This window comes from Polypterus senegalus, chromosome 4 (genome assembly GCF_016835505.1).
Source record: "Polypterus senegalus isolate Bchr_013 chromosome 4, ASM1683550v1, whole genome shotgun sequence".
NCBI lineage: Eukaryota > Metazoa > Chordata > Cladistia > Polypteriformes > Polypteridae > Polypterus > Polypterus senegalus.
In genome coordinates this window covers 222,556,943-222,579,383 of record NC_053157.1, presented here as the reverse complement: position 1 = coordinate 222,579,383, position 22,441 = coordinate 222,556,943, and the positions used below count along the sequence as shown (strand labels likewise).

Genomic DNA, 22,441 nt, shown 5'->3' with positions numbered 1-22,441 from the left:
ACCAAAACCAATGTACATACTTATTTCGGTGGTATGACGCCACTTTTAGCCACCATATTGAACTTTCCAACGTCACTAATTCTCCAACTTCCCATGTACGTAGAAGGCTGAAATTTGGTACTTATTTCGGTGGTATGATGCCACTGTCAGCCGCCATATTGAACTTTTCTACAGTCTTTGTTACTTATGGGCCCATCTTCAAGAAATTTGATCCGCGGGTTCACAACGCTAACTGAATCCTACTTACGTACATATATACACGTCCATAGCCTGCAGCTCGGTCACCGTGTGAGGCGGCGTTGGGTCCCTCATTCAAACGCCTCCCACGTTGTTGGCTGCCTGCCTATATAAGGTCGTCTGTCGCTCCAGTCTCTACATTCCCTTCCTTGCTTCGCCACGGGATTCACGTCTCCCTGCTGATAACTACAGTCTTTTTATTTAATCCACGGCTTCTCCGCTGTTTTATTGTTTGTTTATTACAATTATAGTTATTGTGTAGGTATTTTAGACTTACTTTACCCATTTCCTTTATCATTCCAACCGTACCCCCATTAACATGTCTATCGAGGTGATCACCATCGATCAAAGAACTGTCACTTACCGAGTGGTTTCCATGCCCGGAGATACCACCTACCTTTTCCATTCTCTTTGTTACATATTGCACGGCCATATCAGGCTCACTCTTGATATCCGAAGGAACATTGTGTCTTATGTATTGAATGACTGGGACAGGTTCAAGGTGTGGACTGATGTTACAGGAGATAATTATACTACACAGGAGCACTAGAAGAGTGAAATACTTAAGCCCTTCACCTATGCGTCTGCATGTGAGTTGATGGCTGCCGCTGAATTGTTCGGTTGTCGCTTTCAAGTGTACCGAAACGGCCAAATATTTTACACCTTTCGACAACCGCCAATGCCTCTTAAACATCTTAGATTGACAGGTGACAATTTCAGTAGTGGACTCTTTGATGTTTATGAATGTTTAAACTCTCAAAAGCTGGATGTGAAGTTATCGATGAAACCGGTTGTATGCTTACAGCGCTTGACAGATGCCGAATGTCTCTTCAACACAAGTCCTACAAATACTGTCGTAATTGAAACAAACCATGAAACTCAAACCGATTATGACAGCAGCAATCCAAGCTGTGAGATTTGAAACAAGATTACTGTTCACATGGCCAACTGTACGTTGCATGCTCAAGAGTAAGCTCAGCGCACAGCTTGGTCATATTACAACCGGAGGGCCGAACTCACAATGTGGTATACAAAGAGATCCTTAACAAATAATTATTGGTATATTTTCCTCAGTTTAAAAAGATTTAAATTTCTTCTTAATAAAACTTTTAATGCAGTACTTTGCCGCTGCGAAGCGCGGGTATTTTGCTAGTATATATATATATATATATAATACAGCATACACTAGCATAAACACTGTGACACATATCCCAGCACAATAAGTTCTACTTTTACTTTCACTAAAAACCAATTTTTGTTTTCTTCTCTTTCACCTGACTCTTACTCACCTGGCTGAACTCAAGCGGCTTCTTTAATCTCTGACCCTGAAGAACTTCCGGTGCCAGGTCATAGCCCAGTTGGAAGCACTTCTGGGTCGAACGGAAGTTCTTGAATCTAGGAATTGTCAATCCCAGCAGCCTCCTCTGGTGGCCCCCAGCAGGCCTACCACCACAGGACTACAGGTCCCAGAATGCACTTCAGGTATCTGTGTAGGAATCCCAGACCAGGGATGCTGCTACCTAGCATATTGGAGGAGAAAATATTCAGTAGTGCTCATTACTCCTGGAGCCTTCCATTGCACTGGCCTCCCAGCCGGGTGAGGATCCTTGTTCAGTCTCGGCCAGGATGCAGTCCATGTGTCCTGTGCATTCCTCTATATATTGTTTTATTTTATTTTTTTGTGGTCTGGATGTCTACACAAGCACTACTTGATCATCTTCTGCCTTTTTTCGTGATCCCCTAAGCCAAGTCCCCTTTCACCACACCACACCTCACCCAACCTCATCCTCATGTCCACCACTGCCTGTTGGGGTGGGTTGGGATTCGTGCCCAAGAGCTGCCATATGTAAAGGAGCCTGCTAGACAGTGCTGGTTTTATACTTGTTGAAGCCCAAAACTAAATAAAGCTTGGAGGCCTCCTGGTTAAAAACATTACAACAGTTGTGCCACTACCATAATGAAGTTTATTAAAAGAAACACAAAGATAAGGCAGAGAGTGGTCATGAGTGTTGATGAATTAGATATGTGGGGGTGAAATTAGCGGCGTAAACTTTCTTTTTGCATTTTTGGTTTTCTGACTTTTACTTGTTCTGCCTTATCACCTTTTTCTGAGATGTCAAAAGCACAGGAAGCAGAATGTGACAAAAGAGCAGACCGGTTGCCTTCCTTATTAGAGTTTTACTATAAAGGGAAGCGGTTGGAAGTGTACGTTAAGAAATAATACTGGTAAAAGATATTTCAAAAATGACATTTGTAAACTATGATTTGTTTTTCTTTAATTATGACAGCAGTGACAAATGTGTCAGCTCTGCTTGTCATATCTTTTAACCTGGAATTCAAGGGTAAATTAAGCTGAGTCTGTTCACGGACCTCTGTGTACTGTACAAGCACTCAAAGTTCAGTCATCAGAAATTATTGGTGTTAAAATTAAAATACAATAGCAGGCCTTGCATTCAGTGGCATAGCTCGAGTTTGGGGCGGTGATTCAATTTGCCGTCCTCCAACATATCTGAATATGTTAAGCTATTTAAATAGAAAATTAAAATGACGTATAGAGAAAAGTTAAGATGCATTTTGCATAAATTTATTCATATATAGAGAAACAGCAATAATTTTTCACATATAATTATTTATAAGCATCAAATAGACAAGAATATCATATAGACGCACTGATAAGCTGTGTTCTAATTATTAGTTTAATATAATTGCGCTGCGAAGACCAGGACCAGTGTAGAGTACCAGTGATAGGTGGGGATGTTTTCTGCGCAGAGCAAGAACGCATTTGGATTGATAACGAAACGAAATTATAAATTGTAAATGAGTTGTTTATCCTTAGAAATTATTATCGGTGTAATGTTTATTTTTTTTTTGTTATTGCCTCATAAATTTCAACCGCTGTGTCTGTTGCCATCATTCAGAAGGACAGTCTGAAAATGATTTTTGAAGCATTTGTGGATACAAATCAGAGAATTTCAATTTTTTTAATTCATGAGTGTGCTGCTTACACATGAGTTGTTCTGAGCCTTTTAGCTATTAATGCCACCCCCAAAAATGTGCCACCTGGGGCGGACCGCCTCTAGCTACGCCACTGCTTGCATTGCTTCAAGCTCATAAGGAACTGAAATGTAAATGTAAGTAGCAAAGCCTGACTGGCAATAAGCAAACTAAAATCAAATGACAACAAACAGGATGTGATATATAAAAAGATACATGAATCATGTTATTCAATACTGTGTTTTTTTTTTTAACTTGCGAAACTTAAGCAAGGAGAAAAAAATGGTAAACAATTTGAAATGTCACAACAAGTAAAAGCTGCAAATTGACTTTTCCTAATCACATACTTCTGTTGCATACTTTTTTAAAACCTACAAATACGAGCCCAATCGGATGTCCCCTGGCTAGGACATTCTGAGCCCCCTACTGCCACCCCATTTAGTCAAACTCTACTAATAATTTAACTGAAGTGAAAATAAATCAAACTATATGACAAAAGAAACACAGACAATGTTACACCTAAAACGTAAGAAAATAAAACTGATTGCACTCATTCGTGTGAATGCTATTGTCAGACACAGTTCCTGTGCTCTCAGCTCCATGCAGGGTCGGAAATAAAAGACAAAGTGTAGAAGACAGAAGTAGAACGTCGGCGCAGTGCACATGCAGAGCAGGTCAGAGATAATGAAAGTACTAAAATTCAAAAGTCTCAAAAAAACGATAGTAAAGATCACATTAGCGCAAACAAACAGAAAGTATTACTCGGTGAAATAACGGAACAGCGAAAGAGATCAAATATATGGACATAGGTGATATGACAGAAGTATGTAGATATTGTTCGGCTTTAAACTTTAAGTCAGAGACTTGTAGATCGTTTAATTCATGTTGCCATCAGGGAAAAGTAGTGTTTCTTCCTAATGAAGAGGGGTATCCACGAGAATTAAAAGATTTGTTGTTTGATGAAAGTGAAATCAACAAACGCGAGCAACAGAAACGTGAAGTGGCTGGTGCATAGCGCAGACAGGGGGGTTGGCGAACGAAGCCCCCTTGATTAGATAAAGAAAGTAGAACATGATAGCTGGTCACCAGAGTAAAAATTGGTATCAAAGAGCTCCTTTTAGGAAGTCATCTCAGATTGGCCTGATAGCCAAGCCATTCTCAAACTTCTTGTTCCCCCACATCCCTTTGTAACAAGAAGGAAATAAATTGTCAATTCCTGTATATACACCTTAATAAAAGGAGAAGTGTCTGTGTGCGTGAGTCTGTTTATCTGTGTCTGTGATATATTATTTCATATTGGATTTGTGATGCGCCATCTGTTTGAATGAAAAATGCAATGTGTTTTATTTCTACATGCATTACAAAAGACATTCCAACAGATGGTGCACTGCAAATACTAATGCTGACTACACCCAAAAGAGCTGGACAGAAATCACCTTAATAAAAGAACAAATATCTGTACACCTGTGTGATGGTGTTGTGTGTCTCTCTGGTTGCTAAGGTTGGGAAGAAATATTTTTAAATATTCAAATACAGTATATATATATATACACATGTAAGAAAGATTAAGCTCCTAGGAGTTGACCACAATTGCAATCCAGAGGCAAACAAATTCTAATACACAATTCAAAAGGCTGTCTAAAATCCAGAAAAAAAACCAAAAACTCATCACAAGCACTTTCAATGAACCGCAAGGGACTGTGTGTTTTAATCTGCCTTAATAGGGTTGAGGGATCGGCCCTGCTTCTTGGGAGACAAGACTCATGGAATCCCACAAAACACATGACATGTAAAACTAGATGATATGACACAAGGAAACTACATGGACAAAAATATTAGCATTAAAAATGAACACAACAAACATAAAAGAGACATTGGGGAACCCTGGATGAAACATAACACCAAGTGGTAACTCTGAAAATTGCTATAGATCACAGATTCCAGTGGTTTAAACTTCTGCTGCTAAAGTTCTAACACAGACCTGCAAGACACCCATCCTGCTTCGTTGTCACTGGCTTCATGGGTGTTACAGGACTGAGTAAAAAATACTATAAAGCTACAAATAGTAACCTCTTCCATCTTTATGCTCTTAATAGTCCAATAAGGTCCACTGATTCTGGCAATTCTGATGGGCCTCAAACTAACTAACTGACTGACAAAACCTTCAGCTCTGCAGCCCCCAGATGCTGGAGCATCCTCTTTAAATTAATTCAAACAGCCAACTCAATTCATTCTTTCAAAAAACAACTTCAAAGTCATTTTTCCAGGAAGGCACTGAACTGACCCGACATTCTAAGCTCTTCTCTCAGTTTGTCCAGATGCTGAAGATGATTTGATTCTGTATTACAAATGATGTTATTTGTTAATTTTTTGGCACTGGGGGCTTCGCGTGGTAAGGAGATGCGGTCGGATCAGCTGCTGTCTTGCTGCTGCTGCTGGCGGCGAGCTGCGTGATCTGCTTGTTTTGCTACGCATCAAACATTTAAAAGCCTTTACAGCAGCTGTCCTTTTGTCTCACTGCCTTGTCTCGCGGGACGTTAAAGTGTCTCCAAGAAAATCACGTATCGTCTCCTTCCAAGCCTTCCAAGATTTTTTTTTTTTTATAATAGAGAGATATATCTTTTGCCTTTTTATTCTGGTTTATTGTCTCGTATTCTATTTCAAAGCTTTGTACATCCTGTATTTATGTTTATTTGGTGTTTTTTGTACATAGTATTTGTATCCAGTCTTCTTACATAATACGCTACAGTGGCTGTTCATTTGTCTGTCCAGGATTTTAAAATCACCTGTAGCTCGCAAACCGTTTCACCTATATACTTGAAATTTGGTACACATATACTACGTGACGTCTACTATTTTATTACCCTTTTTATTTTTATTTTATTTTTTGTAGAATCAACTCTCGGCAGCGTGCAGCAGGGCGGCCGTGCGGCGCATGCGTATGTGCGCCATTCTCATTCCCTATCACCTTCGCTGATCATTCTTGAGGCAAATTGAAGACTTTAAGTGCCAGCTTAAGTGAAAAATTAAAGAAAACGTACTAAGTAATTGCAACACAAAAACTAACTTAATCAGTTTTAACATGAAAAGATGGTGATGAATGAAGAGAAGCAGCGGGCTGCTAGGGTGGAGAAAAGAAGAGCTGCTCAGGAAGCGGCAAGCGCATTGACCTCTGAGCAAACGAATGGTAAACAGAGAAAGAGGAGGAAAACTAGGAATGCTCAAGTCAAGTGTATTCACGGCACGTTATCCTGCAGTACGCCGTTACTGGTGTTGTATAATCCCTGTTGTTCATTCTGAATTTCTGTTAATTGCTTAGAGCGTGGGAAAGGTGCTATATAAATACAATGTATTATTTATATTATTATTAGTATGTAGGTTAGACTGAGGATGTTTAAGTATGAACAACGATTATAATGATGTTTTAAAAAAGTAAACTACTACCAGGTTTAGCAATCGACCTCTATGCCTGTTGAAGTTATCACTTTTCTCTGTCAATTGTACAGCCTCATTTCTCATAAAAGGTAAAATAGCGTCAATATACATTTACTATTCTGTGTCAGATATTCTTAACGTTGGTCCATGGTGCAGCTTTTTGTTCCAAACCAGTTTCTTAATCAGGAGACAAATCTTTCCACTAACAGACCTTTTGCCTTGATAATTTTTCACTTTACTGCATTTAATCATTTTAATGTGTTTCAGAATAGGAATTCTTAGTGTTTCAGTTTTTCTCTTCCATTCCTTTTGAAACGTTTGTTTAAAACTAAGATTGAAACAACAAACCTGTCACTGATAGTAAGCAGCGATTAAAGAAAGTTAGCAACAACCATTGTTACCAGTTAGTTATCTTGCTACATGTTACATATGTCACTTTATTGACAAAGATTTACATTTTGAGATGAGGATGTTAATAGGTTGGAGGGTTGAGAACCAAAGAACTCAAATGTGCGGAGTCATTTAAACTTCACATCTGCTAACAAAAATCCATATCTTAGAAGAGCTCTAAAAATGTTCATGGGTGACGTGGAAGCACCAGAAAGATTAACGCATCAGAGTAATTGTGATGTCTCTCTACCTCACATAGGGGATAATCCAGCAACATTCCCAGAATCCGTTTCTTCTGGCAGCTCCAAACCCAAATCTGACAGTGCAGAGGTCGAGTGTTTAACGATCTACAAAACCTCCTCAGGGTCTTTCCTTTGATGACGGTGACGGTTTATATTTGTCCCTGCGCTCTAATGAAAAAGAAAGCATCAGGCGCGCAAGACTCTGTCCGTTCCATAGTGTGTGCTGCCATCTAGTGGACAAGATCAAACCATGCACTCTACAGTAGGTGACATTGACTTAACTTTGATAAAAGTTTTAGTCGTCAACAACGTGGAAAGATTTAAAGCTAGATCTTAGAGTACTTAACAAGATTTGTTGCTGTGCACTTTAATGGCAAATGTAATTTTAGAGAATTCTTACGCTATTGTTACGAAGGAGAACATTTTGCAAGGAATATAACTTTTTAATATTTAGATTAGATTACATCGGATTAGATTAGATAATCTGGGGAAATTTACATGTATACAACAGCAGAAACATAAAAAACAAGGATACAAACTCACAGGACAAATAATATCGATCATTCAATGAATCAACCAATCAAGCAATCAATCAATGAAACAAACACAAACAAATACATTTAATGGGTTTGTTGGAAGGAAGCATTTAGTTGCCTGATAGCAGTGGGCAGAAAAGACCCCCAAAGGTGCTTCTTAACATGCCTGTGGTTAAAAGTACTCCGAGAGAGCGCCTCCTGCAGGGGATGGAGGGGATTTTTCACGAATGTAATACTTGCACATTTGCACAAACGGTGCATTTTTTAAAACATCCAAATGAATTGATCCATTGAAGTAGTAATCAACTAAATTATTTGTTAGCAAAACAGTTGTTAGTTGCGCTCCCAATTAAACAGACACTTCATGTTGAAAACACACACCCGTCATAAGTTAGATGGCCACCTACTGGTTTCTTTGTATTTTGAATTTCATTATTAATTGGCAGCTTCCTATAAAAATAAAATAAAACAAGCAGCAAATAAAACTGTGAATGCAGCTGCTTAAGACTAAAAGAATGAATTAAGAGTGAGCCAATGGAAATGAAAGGAGCAAATGAGCAATACAGTAATTCCTCCTCGATCGCGGGGGTTGCGTTCCAGACCCCCCCGCGATAGGTGAAAATCCGCGAAGTAGAAACCATATGTTTGTATGGTTATTTTTATATATTTTAAGCCCTTATAAACTCTCCCACACTGTTAACATTATTAGAGCCCTCTAGACATGAAGTAACACCCTTTAGTCAAGCGTTTAAACTGTGCTCCATGACAAGACAGAGATGACAGTTCTTTCTCACAATTAAAAGAATGCAAACATATCTTATCTTCAAAAGAGCGCCGTCAGGAGCAGAGAATGTCAGAGAGAGAGAGAGAGCGTGACAGAAAAACAAACAATCAAATCAAAAAATCAATACGCTTTTAAGTATGAGCACTGCAATAAAGCAGCCGCAAAGAAGGGAGCAATGTGAAGGTAGTCTTTCAGCATTTTTTAGAGTAGCCTCCGTATCTTCTAAACAAACAGCCCCTCTGCTCACACCCCCTCCGTCAGGCGCAGAGAATGTCAGAGAAAGACCGAGAAAAGCAAACAATCCGCTGGGGGAGGCACATCGTAGATCATTGAGGAGTTTTAGTTAATATGTAATACATGCTCTGATTGGGTAGCTTCTAAGCCATCCGCCAATAGCGTCCCTTGTATGAAATCAACTGGGCAAACAAACTGAGGAAGCGTGTACTTTAAATTAAAAGACCCATTGTCCGCAGAAATCCGCGAACCAGCGAAAAATCTGTGATATATATTTAGATATGCTTACATTTAAAATCCGCGATGGAGTGAAGCCGCGAAAGTCGAAGCGCGATATAGCGAGGGATCACTGTACTTGGCTTTGTGTACCACGGCATGTTTGTGGTGCTCACACCATGGCTGGCTCTGGCTTGGGTAGTCTTCAGCCTCGGAAACCCCATAAATGCATTAAGGAGGTTTGACAATTCAGGGATGAATTGTGGTTAAAAGTGAATAAAATTTACGAAATTAAAAAGGAGTGAATTCAAGATTGAAATGAGAAAATACTTTGAAATCAGAAACAAACTGCCAGGTCATCTGCACTCTTAAAACTGCTGGTTCTTTAATGGTACTTTTAGGGTTCTTTACTGGGTTTTGTGGTTCCTCACACTTAACCAAGCACCATTTCATTCTGGGATTGGTTCTTTGCATATAAAGTTGTCCTAAACTTCCTAAAATGAAGAAAAGAAAAAAAAATTGGACTTGAGCGCCAGTAGGCTTTGTGCCCAAGGAGCCAAGTTACCTGAACTATTCTAGAACATTTCAGTAATTATTTACCGCTCAGATGCTGATGTTTCTGATTCTAAAATAGGTCTTTACGATAGCAATTGACGATAAAAAATCATAATTAATTGCAGAATTACGGTATTTGAAGATTCCTCTAGAATGCCTCTTAGTTGTGGGAGGTATACCGATTCATAACGAAAACCGTTTTTTATTTTTGTTATGATATCGAGTTCTCTTAAACCGCAACACCGGTTTAAATAGCCAAACAATGTTCGGAACGTGGCGCAGCGGGAAACTGTTTAAGGGGTTACCTTTTTCACTGCTACACCGCTAAACACGCATGCAATGCAGTACATGCGTTAGTGGAGGTATTGAGTGGTGAAAATGGACAGAGAACACTCTGAAATTGAAACATGATGACACAGAGGAACTTTTGCAAAAAAAAGGAGCCATGTTTGTTGTCTGGAGATACTTTTGTTTTAAAAGGTTGAATGTGGACCAAACAACTATTTACTGCAAATGCTGTTGAGGTAAAGTTTTCGCCGGAGGCCGCATCACGAACAATTTGCTGCGCCACCTTAGCCACAAACATGCTTTGGAGTACCATGAATGTATGGAACTAAGATTGGCACCCTCCACGTCCTCAGGTAAAACGGAAAAGCCAGAGGACAGTCGAGTCAGACGTCACTTGTAGACACGTTTGCTAGAGGACTGCCTACGCCAAAAAAGAGCAAGCGGTGGATCGAGATAACCAACGCCATTACAATCCATATAGCTGACGTGTCAGTGGACAGAGAGTGTTAACATAAACAGAAAATGTAGTTGGTTTACAAAAAAGATTTACTATTTATTCCTTTTCTAAGACATGTTCAGTGCAATACGACTTTAGACAAGCACCTCTGGATATTTTACTAAGTCTAAATGCCTCTTTGAATGGTTGAAAATATGATGTCAAAATTATAGTTTAAGTTGTTTGCAAAATTTGTTCAATAAAAAGGCTCTGTATTTTCACTGCAACTGTCATGCAATGTGATTCCTTCTCTTCTTTAGTGCCACCCCCTTGAAAACTATCACTTTATGGGGCCATGCAAGCCTGTATTAATACTTGTGTGCACATTAAAATGTTTTTTTGTACAATGTACAATTCTCATGACAGTGGAATAGGTTATTCTTAGCCAGTCTACTGCAGTGGAAAATGTGGTTAACATCCACTCACACATGGGGAAAAAAATACCGTAAAATACCGTGAAACCAGGATAATTTTGAAAAATACCGTGATATAGAATTTTAGTCATACCGCCCAGCACTAGTACCTCCTTCTCTTGCATGATTTGGCTCAAAAACTAATCAGCACATCGTCAGCTCATAACAGGCTTACATTTTGAGGTTGATATTTTCGGCTGTTTTAGCTCAAGACCGTCCTGAAGAAACTGTGACACACTCACAGACAAACACCCCCAGACAGACAAATACCCATCATCGAGGTATCGATGTTTTCAGTATCAGGGGACCCTAAAACATCGAGATCCGGAGATTGAAATTTTTGATGAATCTAAAGCTTTCACTCCTTCAACATAGATGATAGGTTATGGTAGGGGAGGGCACAAAGCAAAAAAAAAAAACAAAATCTTTAATATATGGTGGGCTACCTAGGCTTCACCTGTGTTAATGTATGTTTGCAGGAAGGGTCCTTTTATGATCATGACCCATTGGTATCTTTTATCGTCTGTGTTATTATGGAGCCTGTTACCATGCTAAATACTTACAGGGTTTTCTCCAAAATATTCATGTGGACGGATCTTTTGGGAACCATAAATGCATCCCCTATGGCATCACTCTGAAGAACCAGTCTGGCACCTTTCTTTTTAAGAGTGTAGTTGAAACAGAGACCCTGACAGCACTGAAATAAAATGCCCAGATGGAGAAAGTGAGTTAACAGAGCCATTCGTTAAGCAAATCCATTCGCTGAACAATCTCCTCCTATTTGTTAAATGGCCTGTACTGTTATAAGGAGCACATCATTAGGAGCTCTTATGAGTCTGAGCCGTCTTTCACGCTTCAGTTCAGTTTATTTGTGTACAGCATTCGTCACTGAGTGCAGGCTCAGAGCGCTATAACAAACTCAATTACAAACTTTGCAGATTATGAATTACATTAATGTATACAAATGAAGGCACTGATTTGTTTAAACCCACAGTAACATAATGCAGTTCCAAACTGATTTACATAAATGGAGTCCAGCAGTAATAACTGGCAATTAACATTAGAAATGATCTTTGGCCAGCTAGCAAGTTTGGAGAGGAAAATATGAACTCCAGTCAGCAGGCATTCCTGGAGAAAATTACATTAGAGCTCTGTAGGGCAGTGGTTCTCAACCTGTGGGGCGGACCCCCCTGAGGGGCATGAAGTAACAAAAAGGGGGGCGCAAAGATGTGAAAAAAGAAAACAAGAATCGAAAATATGAAAAATACATCTATTGAAACCAAAACTAATTAACAAACTACATTCTGATACTAGAAAAATAAATATAGAGTTAGATAAATGTTGATAAAAGTTAAGTAGGTATAATAAAATATGCATCTACGTTTCAAAAAAATGTTGGGGTTGTGATATCCCGTATAGAGGGAAGTGACCCCAGCCTACACTCTGGACATCTGATAGTTCATGAACCGAACAGGATCAGTGGAGAGATGAGACACAGACAAAAATTGAAGGGTGAATGATGCAAGTTTATTTACAAGAGTGCTGTACAGTACAACCAAAATGCAGTAGTGTCAGGTGCGCTTTGAGACACAGCCCTTCAACACTGACACTTCTGCAGAAATAAATAAAAACAATCAAAAAGGAAAAAATAGTGCATTTACAAAAACTATACACACACACTTCAATAATGAAGGTTGTCTTCTTTTATCCCTGGCTCAAGACACTCCTCCAGCAGGAAAGAAAAATCCACAAAAGCAAGTGTGTATATACAAAAAGAAAAACAATTGCACCAAACCCAAAATCAAAAACTATCCCAGCACCAAATAAATATACAGAGGAACCTCGGTTTACGAGTAACTTGGTTTACGAGTGTTTTGCAAGACGAGCTAAATTTTTTAATAAATTTTGACTTGATAAACGAGCGATGTCTTGCAATACGAGCAGTATGGATACACTTTGTCTGCTGAGCGTCATGTGATCACAACTGAGCTGATGGTTCTTCTCTCTCTCGCGCCTCTCTCTCTCTCTCCTTATCTCTCTCGCTCGCGTGCGCGTCTCTCTCTCTCTCTCTCCTTACCGCTCTCTCTCTCTTCTCTTAAGAGCAATCGTCTCCTATTCTCCGTCTGCATGTCCGCGATTATTTTTGGATACGCTTATACGGCGAACTGCTACAGCGCTGGGAGACTGCGATTGTTTTGGGACACTCTTCCGCGTGTCTTCCCATTGGGTGGAATCCCACAAGAGTTTAGAAACTCACTCACACCAGCCATGATTCTTTTTAAAGGTAAAGTGCAGGTTAATTTGTTTTATGTATTTTTACTTTATATTTTGTATGAATCATTTTTATATGAATAGTTTTGGGTTGTGGAACGAATCATCTGTGTTTCCATTATTTCTTATGGGGAAATTCACTTTGATGTACGAGTGCTTTGGACTGCGAAAACGTTTCTGCAATGAATTATGCTCGCAAACTGAGGTTTCACTGTATATACCTCCACCAAAATGATCACTAGGAGATATATAACTCTATATACAACAGAATATACAGTATACAAAAGCCGCCAAAATCACAACTGCTCCTCTAAATAGCTCAGCAGTGCTTACTCATACCTCGCTTTTAGGTCCACTGACCCTTGTTGGCCGGTAACTCCTTAAATGTAACTGGCAAGATTGTCCAGCCAATCTGCCAACATGTCTACCACATGCACCTATCCAGGTAGACGCTAGCGCGTTCACGCCACGTGCCGCAACACGCCCTGGGCAACTATGTATTTAAAACCGAACTCCTGCGGGTCGCACACGTATAAACCATCCGGAACGGCCAATGGCTATGCTGAGCTCAAGCACACCCGTTGCCAACTCGTTGCCGACCCGTTGCCATTGGTAAGTAAAACCATTTTATTAACGTTATGGAATCCCCATCTCTGACTCAAACAAGTGCTGGCTTTCTCTTTTAGGAGAGCCGCACTTTAAACTACCTACACTGGGCAGGCTGCAAGGACACCGGCGTGTAAAAATGAGCACGTGCGGTGGCGCCCATACTGGCCATTATACCGGCTCCACGTGTGTCCAGACACACCGCGCCTTGCAACGCTCACCCGCTAGACGGCCCCACGTTCCCGCAACAGCGCCCTCAACACACCAACGGTAAGCGCACTTGCTTATAACCATATAAATGCTGCTGCTTAACTTTCAAGGCTTCTTCAACTTAAATTTGGTAATGCGCAGGGCGATTAAAACTGTTATGAAAACTCGGGTCGCAAGTACTTAAAGGTTGAGAAACGCTGCTGTAGGGTCCACAGTCAGTTAGAACCAACAAAGTCAGATATTGTGACAGTCATGGAGACCTCGGCCACCTGGCCTCCCACCCGAATCCTATCCATTCTACGAAAAAGCCTGTGCTGGGCCATTTTAAATAAAGTCATAATTTGACATCCATGGTGGGCAGGAGAGCATTGAGACCCAGTGCCACAGCAGGATACCAAGACGGGAAACAGAACAAAGCAGGGTAACTAATGGGTCATACTTATTGTATTACTTATATTTGTATTTAATGAGAAGTCAAGCAAAATGCTACCTTTTGTTGGCTAACTAAAAAGATTACAATATACAAGCTTTCGAGACAACTCATACCCCTTCTTCATGCAAAATGTAATGTTATATTTTTATTTAAAAGACTAACAAACAGAGATGCAACGTGAGGATCAACATCTCTTGTACATGCAAAACTAAAGTCTTCAGCCTGATTTAAAAGCTACAGGCAATAACCACGAAAGCACTAAGCGAAGATCAGACTGATCAAGAAAATTATTTATAAATTAAACATTGAGGCAGTGAGCGTTTATTCCCTCCGAAATAAATAGATATTAACTCTTGTGTCTTCATTTGAACTCACTTGTTATTTAAGGCTGAGACCCCTTAATTATTTTTTTTCTCCATAATTAGCAGCCAAACAATGATGAGATACAAAATGAGCCAACACATGACCAGCTCATCTGTGCCCATCCCACAATATCTGAAAATAAAGAAAGGTGAAGGTCTCAGTAAGGCTGATCTGTTCAGGGCACCAAAACATCTTGATGGTGTTGTTAAAAAAATGAAAATCAACAGTTTTGGATTTGTCTGCTGTGGCACAATGAGAGCAGCAACAGGCCATGGAGTTAAATAACGGGTTAAAATAACAGGTTTAATAAACAAGAATTGGAATCCAGTTGGGGTTGGAGTTTGAGGCCCTGACTTAGCTGGTCAACTGTTGGCTCACTTCACACCTCATTTCTGTGTTGGTGCTGTTGAAGGAAAAAAAGGAAGCAATTCAGAGCAGCGTTTCTCAACCTTTTAAGTATTTGCGAGTTTTCATAACAGTTTTAATCGCGCACCCTAATGTTTTTTTCAAAGGAGCCCACTAATTCCAATTTGTTTATTTTTAATTAATGATATATCATAGATGCATATTTTATTATACCTACTTAACTTTTATCGACATTTATCTAACTCTATATTCATTTTTCTAGTATCAGAATGTAGTTTAAGTTAATTTGTTTTGGTTTCAATAGATGTACAGTATTTTTCATATTTTTGATTCTTGTTTTCTTTTTTTCACATCTTCGCCACCCCTTTTTTGTTGCTTCATGCCCCCCTAGGCGGGCCTGCCCCACAGTTTGAGAACCACTGAATTCAGAGGATTGAGTCCAAAAAAAAACAAGTCTATTAAAAAGAATGGAAAAGGAGTTAATTAGCAGCAAAAACTGGTCACTAATTAAGAAAAGGGTTACATTAGCGCTCCAGGACCGGAGTTGGAGTTGAATCCCCTGTCTTAGAGTATATGTGGATGAGGTGTTCAGCATTTCTTTTTTCACATTGAAAATTGTATGTACAGTATTAATGTGGCTTAAAATACAGTAACAGTTTGGGAAATCTAAATTAACAACCTGATATTTTTGGAAATTCAGGAAATCTCATGGTGAATGGCTTATACTTCTTTATGTGGAAATGTTTAAAAGGAAACCGATGTGCTGTATACTTTATGCTGAAACATATCAGATGTTTCAGTATTTCCTCCATTGAACTGTTTTAGCATTTTAAACTCTGCTTCTGGGAGTCTACTGGCTTTCTGTGTATCCACATTTCTGACTTTTATCCTTGTCTTCCTCACTCACAGGTGACACCACCACATATGCTGAAGTGAAGGTTTCAGGCAGTTCAGACTCTCCATCATCCATAGATGAACCAGTAACTGATAAGATCATCGGTAGGCTCAGCAAACCGAGACTCACAGTGGCAGACATGCGCTGATCAGTGGCTTCATGCCCTTACACTCTCTTTTCTTACCTTTAGGTGAACAAGCCCCAGGAGCTCTCCAGAGGAGAGTCGTTAAACTGAGATGGGTGTTCATTATCCTGGCTCTTCTCTGTCTCGTGCTAGTGATCACTTTTAGCCTGCATTTTAATAGTGAGTATGTCATTATTTAACACTCTTGAACTTATTAGGCAAGTAGGCCTCTTTCAAACCTTAAAGTTCAATGATTTGTAAGGCAAAGTCTGCCATTGACACTCATTTTCCTTTTTGAATTGGTGTTGGCTGCAAAGTTTACTTTAATCTTTTTTTAAATTATGGTGTGCAACAACTGAGGATCTCAAATTCAATTTTTAGAGATTTAAATTGATTTTTTTTTCAATTCATAAGCAATTTCCTTAATTAGAAGCCAAAACTCATTGTAAGTTGAGAAGTTGAGTGGGATAGATAGATAGAACTGAAAGGCACTATATGATAGATAGATAGATAGATAGATAGAACTGAAAGGCACCAGATGATAGATAGATAGATAGATAGAACTGAAAGGCACTATATGATAGATAGATAGATAGATAGAACTGAAAGGCACTATATGATAGATAGATAGATAGATAGATAGAACTGAAAGGCACTATACACCTGCATGTTTAGAATTAAAGCAGAGCTTTATAAAATGCTTTCCTTCGATGATCTCTGAATTGGTTTGGGACAGGAAGTACTAGAAGCCTCGGTTTTAATCCATTGATTTGGAAAAACATCACGTGAACTCCATAATAATTGACTGCTATTTATACATTTACACATCATTACAGTTCACAACCAAAAGAAAAAAGTTCATTGTCTTCTTCTTTCAGATTTTCTGGCAGAGGGAAATCACAAAATCAGACAGCAATCTCTTTCTTTCTCTTTTGTGCCCTAGTTAGTTTCTTTTTGTTCAGTGTTCCTATTTTATAAAGATTTGATTTAAAAAAAATATTAAACCAATACAGTTGTCATTTTAGGTAAATATTTTATGTGTTGATTTCTTATTGTGCATCCCACTTAGCTTGGATGGTTGAGAGCACTCGTCTAATGAGTGCTCTATAGAAAAAAGTCAAAAAATTAGACCAGGTTACAAACTATGTCTGAAATTGTTACATTTTTCAACTCTCGGAAGCGATGAAGCCTCACCTCTATCAGAACTTAAAATGAGCAGAGAGACACTAACAGTATGGCCAAGTGTGAGTAGCAGGAGGCTAAAGTAACCTCAATTTTGGGTGGGAGCTTCACAACGTCTATGTTGCAAAAGGCATGTTAGCATGATGATGATGATGATGAGCCCTGCCTGATGATTAGCAGCAGATATATTACAGTTTAGACCCTGAATTACTGCGGCCTATAGGTAGAGAGAAAGTAAAGGAAGTGGCCATTCTGCAAGGGTCATCATTTTAGAAAGACGCCATCTTGATCTTTTCCTTTTTTCTGTTTCATTGTTCTACACTCAGTTTAGATTTATATTTTTTAAGTTTTTGTACAGAAATCTTAAAGGTGTTGTGTTTTGTCCTATTTGTTGAGTTGTTGTATTGTGGACTATAACTGCTGAATACTGCAGCAATTACAAATCTTTCTCTATTTAAAGTCGACATTTCTTGTTATGTACTGAGTTCACATTTTATTACATTGCTTTACTTTAGATAATTACAAAGGATGTAATTAGACAAAAAGAACTGGATAAAACTACTACATGATTTTTTTTAAGTCAAAGATGATAATTGAAAGAAAGCAAAAGTATGCAATTGTTTGCCTGTGTTGGTGGGAACAGCAAGATTGTGATTCGCAGAATTTTAACAACTTTAATTGGTTCCACAGATTCTAGTAGCTACCCGCTTCACTAGGCATTCATTTGGAATTTTAGAAATTAGGCCGAGGTCTCAGGTGTCTGGTTTTTGGAGGTTTGTTTGCCTTTAATACTGGCTTAGGATATTGTATTTGGTGTTTAGTATATTGCATTTAGTTTGTTTCAGTGTGTGCTTATATGGAGACAGTAGAGAAGTATGATGATTTTAGAGTTTTAATCCAGCCCTGCTGATGGATGAACGTTACTGATGCCTGATTTACTGATTTACGAACATCTGGATTGGTGTCCTTCTCTGTAGAAGACTGAACTGTTCATTTGTTTCATGTAGTTTGCCCCAGTAGAGCAGTTTTTTTAGTCCACTTTTCAACCCCTTTTCTTGCACAGGTTCTGGTGCCACTGTGTCTGTAATGACTAACAGTACATTAATTTTATTTTCTCTAGCCTCCGAATAACATCCTTTCATTTACAATCTGATTTCACTCTTCTGTTTATCCTAAACTCATTCAAATCATCTTCCATCAAGTGCTTATTTGGCAACCTGTCTGCTCGAAGTGAACCTTTATGTTATGATTTACTAGTGTGCTTCACTTGGATGGCCATGTTCTTGATTCCATGACACTTCTTGTTTCGTACATCTTGCTAATTAGATGTTCATGTCATTTCTCCATTTTCTGAATTAATATGTGGTATTGACTTCATGATCCAGCTTATTTCCTCTCCATGCACTCACAGTTTGCTCTATTTCACTCATGTTTCTTTTCTCCTCCAGCAAGAAACACATGTCCCCAACTGTGGAGACCATTCAAGTCAAAGTGTTACTTCTTCTCCACAGTTGAGATGAACTGGAGTTTAAGTCAGGAAAACTGTACTGCGATGGGAGGGCATCTGGTAATCATAGAGAGTGAAGATGAGCAGGTGGGTCCACATCACAGTCTTGGGCTTGTCTTATGCTATTTGACCAAGAGAGGTTAGGAGGTGATCAACTCCTGAACACGAAAAATCGAACTGCAGTGTTAAGCCACAATTCGCAGGATGGGACTCGTCTCACACTCATCTGTTTCTGTTCAGGAATTCTTACTGCAGGAGGCAAATATCACCCAATATTGGATTGGACTCACTGACTCTGAAGAAGAAGGAGCCTGGCACTGGGTGGACAAATCAACTCTGCGCGACCCAAAGTAAGAATTTCACACTTTATTTGTTTAGTGATAATGGGGAGGAAATCACCCCTTACTATTCACCAGGCAGCTTTGCAGGGGTGTCCAAAGGGACTGGAGTCATACTGGCCAGCCTGCTGTTTTAACAAGAATCACTTCACTGAGTGAGAGTAGAGTTCTTCTTCTTCTTTCAGCTGCTCCAGATTGTCTTCTTCCATATCTTTCTGTCCTCTACATCTTGTTCTGTTACACCCATCACCTTCATGGCTCATCTCACCACATCCATAAACCTTTTCTTAGGCCTTCCTCTTTTCCTCTTACCATCCATTGTTGCAACCCCTAACTTAAGCAGCTGAAAGAAGAAGAAGAAGGAAAGCCTGTGTTTAGCTTTTTCCTGTTTCAAAAATAAGCAATGAATTATCTGTCTTGCATCTGGACACACAGTATATTGCATATCTTTTGCACAATGTATTTGGAAAAAATGTTTGTGTTGAAATATTAAGAAAAAGTACATTTCAGTCTATTTCAGACATAATCTTAAAAATATGCTGTATATTTGAAATGTAAATATACTGCTCAAAGAATTGAATCTATCTATTACTCTTTTTAATGAGAGTATAGCATCAAGTCAATGAAACTTGTGGGCTATTGATCTGGTCAGTTAAGTAGCACTGGGGTTTGTTAATCAATTTCAGTGGCTTTGGTGTTAATGAAATTAACAACAGGTGACCTAGAGGGGCAACAATGAGATGACCACCAAAACAGAAATGAATGGTTTCACAGGTGGAGGGAGGCCACTGGCATTTTTCCCTCCTCATCTGTTTTTTCACTGTTTTTTTTCTACATTTGGCTACGGTCAGTGTCAGTACTGGTTTCATGAGGTGATACCTGACCCTACAGAGGTTGCACAGGTAGTCCAACTTCTCCAGGATGGCAGGCACATCAATATGTGCCATTGCCAGAAGGTTTGCTGTATGCCCCAGCACAGTCTCAAGGGCATGGAGGAGATTTCAGGAGACAGGCAGTTACTCTAAGAGAGCTGGACAGGGTCGTAGAAGGTCAGCAGGACCAGCATCTGCTCCTTTGGGAAAGGAGAAACAGGATGAGCACTGCCAGAGCCCTACAAAATGACCTCCAGCAGGCCACTGGTGTGAATGTCTCTGACCAAACAATCAGTAACAGACTTCATGAGTGTGGCCTGAGGGCCAGACATCCTCTAGTTGGTCCTGTGCTCACTGCCCACCCAGCACCGTGGAGCTTGACTGGCATTTGCCATGGAATACCAGAATTGGTAGGTCCACCACTGGCGGGCACCATGTGCTTTTCATAGATGAGAGCAGGTTCACCCTGAGCACATGTGACAGACGTGAAAGGGTCTGGAGAAGCCATGGAGAACGTTATGCTGCCTGTAACATCATTCAGCAGGACTGGTTTGGTGGTGGGTCAGTGATGGTCTGGGGAGGCATATCCATGGAGGGACGTACAGACCTCTACAGGCTAGAACCTGTACCTTGACTGCCATTAGGTATCAGGATGAAATCCTTGGACCCTTTGTCAGACTCTATGCTGGTGCAGTGAGTCCTGGGTTCCTCCTGGTGCACGACAATGCCTGGCTTCATGTGGCGAGAGTATGCAGGCAGTTCCTGGAGGATGAAGGAATTGATAACATTGACTGACCCCCACACTCACTCATCTGATCTAAATCCAATAGAACACCTCTAGGTGAGACATTATGTTTCAGTCCATCCGACACCGCCAGGTTGCACCTCAGACTGTCCAGGAGCTCAGTGATGCCCTGGTCCAGATCTGGGAGGAGATCCCCCAGAACACCATCTGTCGTCTCATTAGGACGTTGTCAGGCATGCATACAAGCACATGGGGGCCATACAAACTACTGAGTACGATTTGGAGTTGCTGCAATGAAATTTCCTCAAAATGGACAAGCCTCCCTGCCCCATCATTTTTTCCCTTTGATTTTCGGGGTGTCTTTGAATTCAGCCCTCTGTAGGTTGATCATTTTCATTTCCATCAAACGATGTGGCATCCTTTCGTTCCTAACAGAGTACCCAGTCCATATCAGTAGAGATATCACGTAGAATTTTTTCCCCATTAGGATCTGATGTGTTCTTTTAATTTTTTTTGAGTAGTTTATTTTATATTATGTTGTAAGATATGTCAACAGGTAGATTTCAATATATCTCATTTTTGTGAGGGTATCACTGTCACAGCAATCCTTAGACACCTGTAATTCTATTACTCCTTTTGGCCTTCTACTACCATCAAACCATCTTCCATTTACACCCATAACTATAGTACACTACCCCCACACCCCCCCATCATTTGTGCTAATTTGTTTTTAAGCTATATATTGCTGATCCAAGCCCTGGCGCTTTGGCATAATAATTTCAACATCAACATGTATACATACTACCTGGCATCTGTGTGCTTCCATTACCAAGAGGAGAGTGTGCCCTTTTTTCAATTTACCCTATTTAGTCTGTTGCTGTAAAGAACTGGTAAAAAAAAAACAAAAAAAAAAACATGGAGAACAATATTCTCTGTGCTTTATTTGTAATGTTTCTGTTTATTTACCGTTAGTTTCAAAATGGTGTCCTGCGGTGGGTTGGTTGGTTCCTGCCTTGTGCCCTGTGTTGGCTGGGACTGGCTCCGGCAGACCCCCGTGACCCTGTATTCGGATTCAGCGGGTTAGAAAATGGATGGATGGATGAATGGATGGAGTTTCAAAATGTTAAAATGGACACCATACAGCACATGACCATGTTTGTCATGTATGCATTCCTATGTCCCAGGGAGAGGGTGTAAGCAGTTCGCAAAAGTAAGTTTTTGGCACTAAACAGATGTGCATAGGCTGCTTTAAAGTTTTGAAATGGTGTTTTTTCTGCCAAAATATATGTAAGTAATCACACTGTCAATCAGCTTATACTGTAGGTAAGTATTGCAGGTTTATTTCACAAGTTAGATCACTTGCTTTCATATGGCTGTGATCTGTAGTAGAGTTCACATGAACTGTATTCCATACCTCAGATCTTGAATTGACCTAAGCACAATTCCCTGGTTCACATCCAAGCTTGAAAAAGTCATTGTCACACCATTGAAACAAGTCAAACTTTATGGTAAAAACAAACAAAGAAACAAAAACAGATTTAGACCAAATGTTCCAGTGTTAAAGCACCGTGATATGCTGAGGCCAGTGAGGTTTGTGTCATATCAGTAGGCAGATCCTTGCAGAGTCACGGTTCCCTTTCTCCCACAGTAGTTTGATTTATCCTTGGAATTTTAAGCAGGTCAATATCATGAGAAACTGTTGTGGCCAC

General features: G+C 39.7%; 1 protein-coding gene across 1 annotated transcript in view; it reads left to right on the top strand.

Annotated features, from left to right (window-relative positions):
- Window positions 1–22,441, top strand: part of LOC120528665 (CD209 antigen-like protein C) — a 37,106-nt gene that overhangs the window by 10,664 nt on the left and 4,001 nt on the right. The window contains exons 2-5 of the mRNA XM_039752823.1: window positions 15,979–16,068; window positions 16,155–16,268; window positions 18,719–18,864; window positions 19,018–19,127. Of these exons, the coding sequence (XP_039608757.1) occupies window positions 15,979–16,068; window positions 16,155–16,268; window positions 18,719–18,864; window positions 19,018–19,127 (460 nt within the window). The remainder of the gene's footprint in view (window positions 1–15,978; window positions 16,069–16,154; window positions 16,269–18,718; window positions 18,865–19,017; window positions 19,128–22,441) is intronic.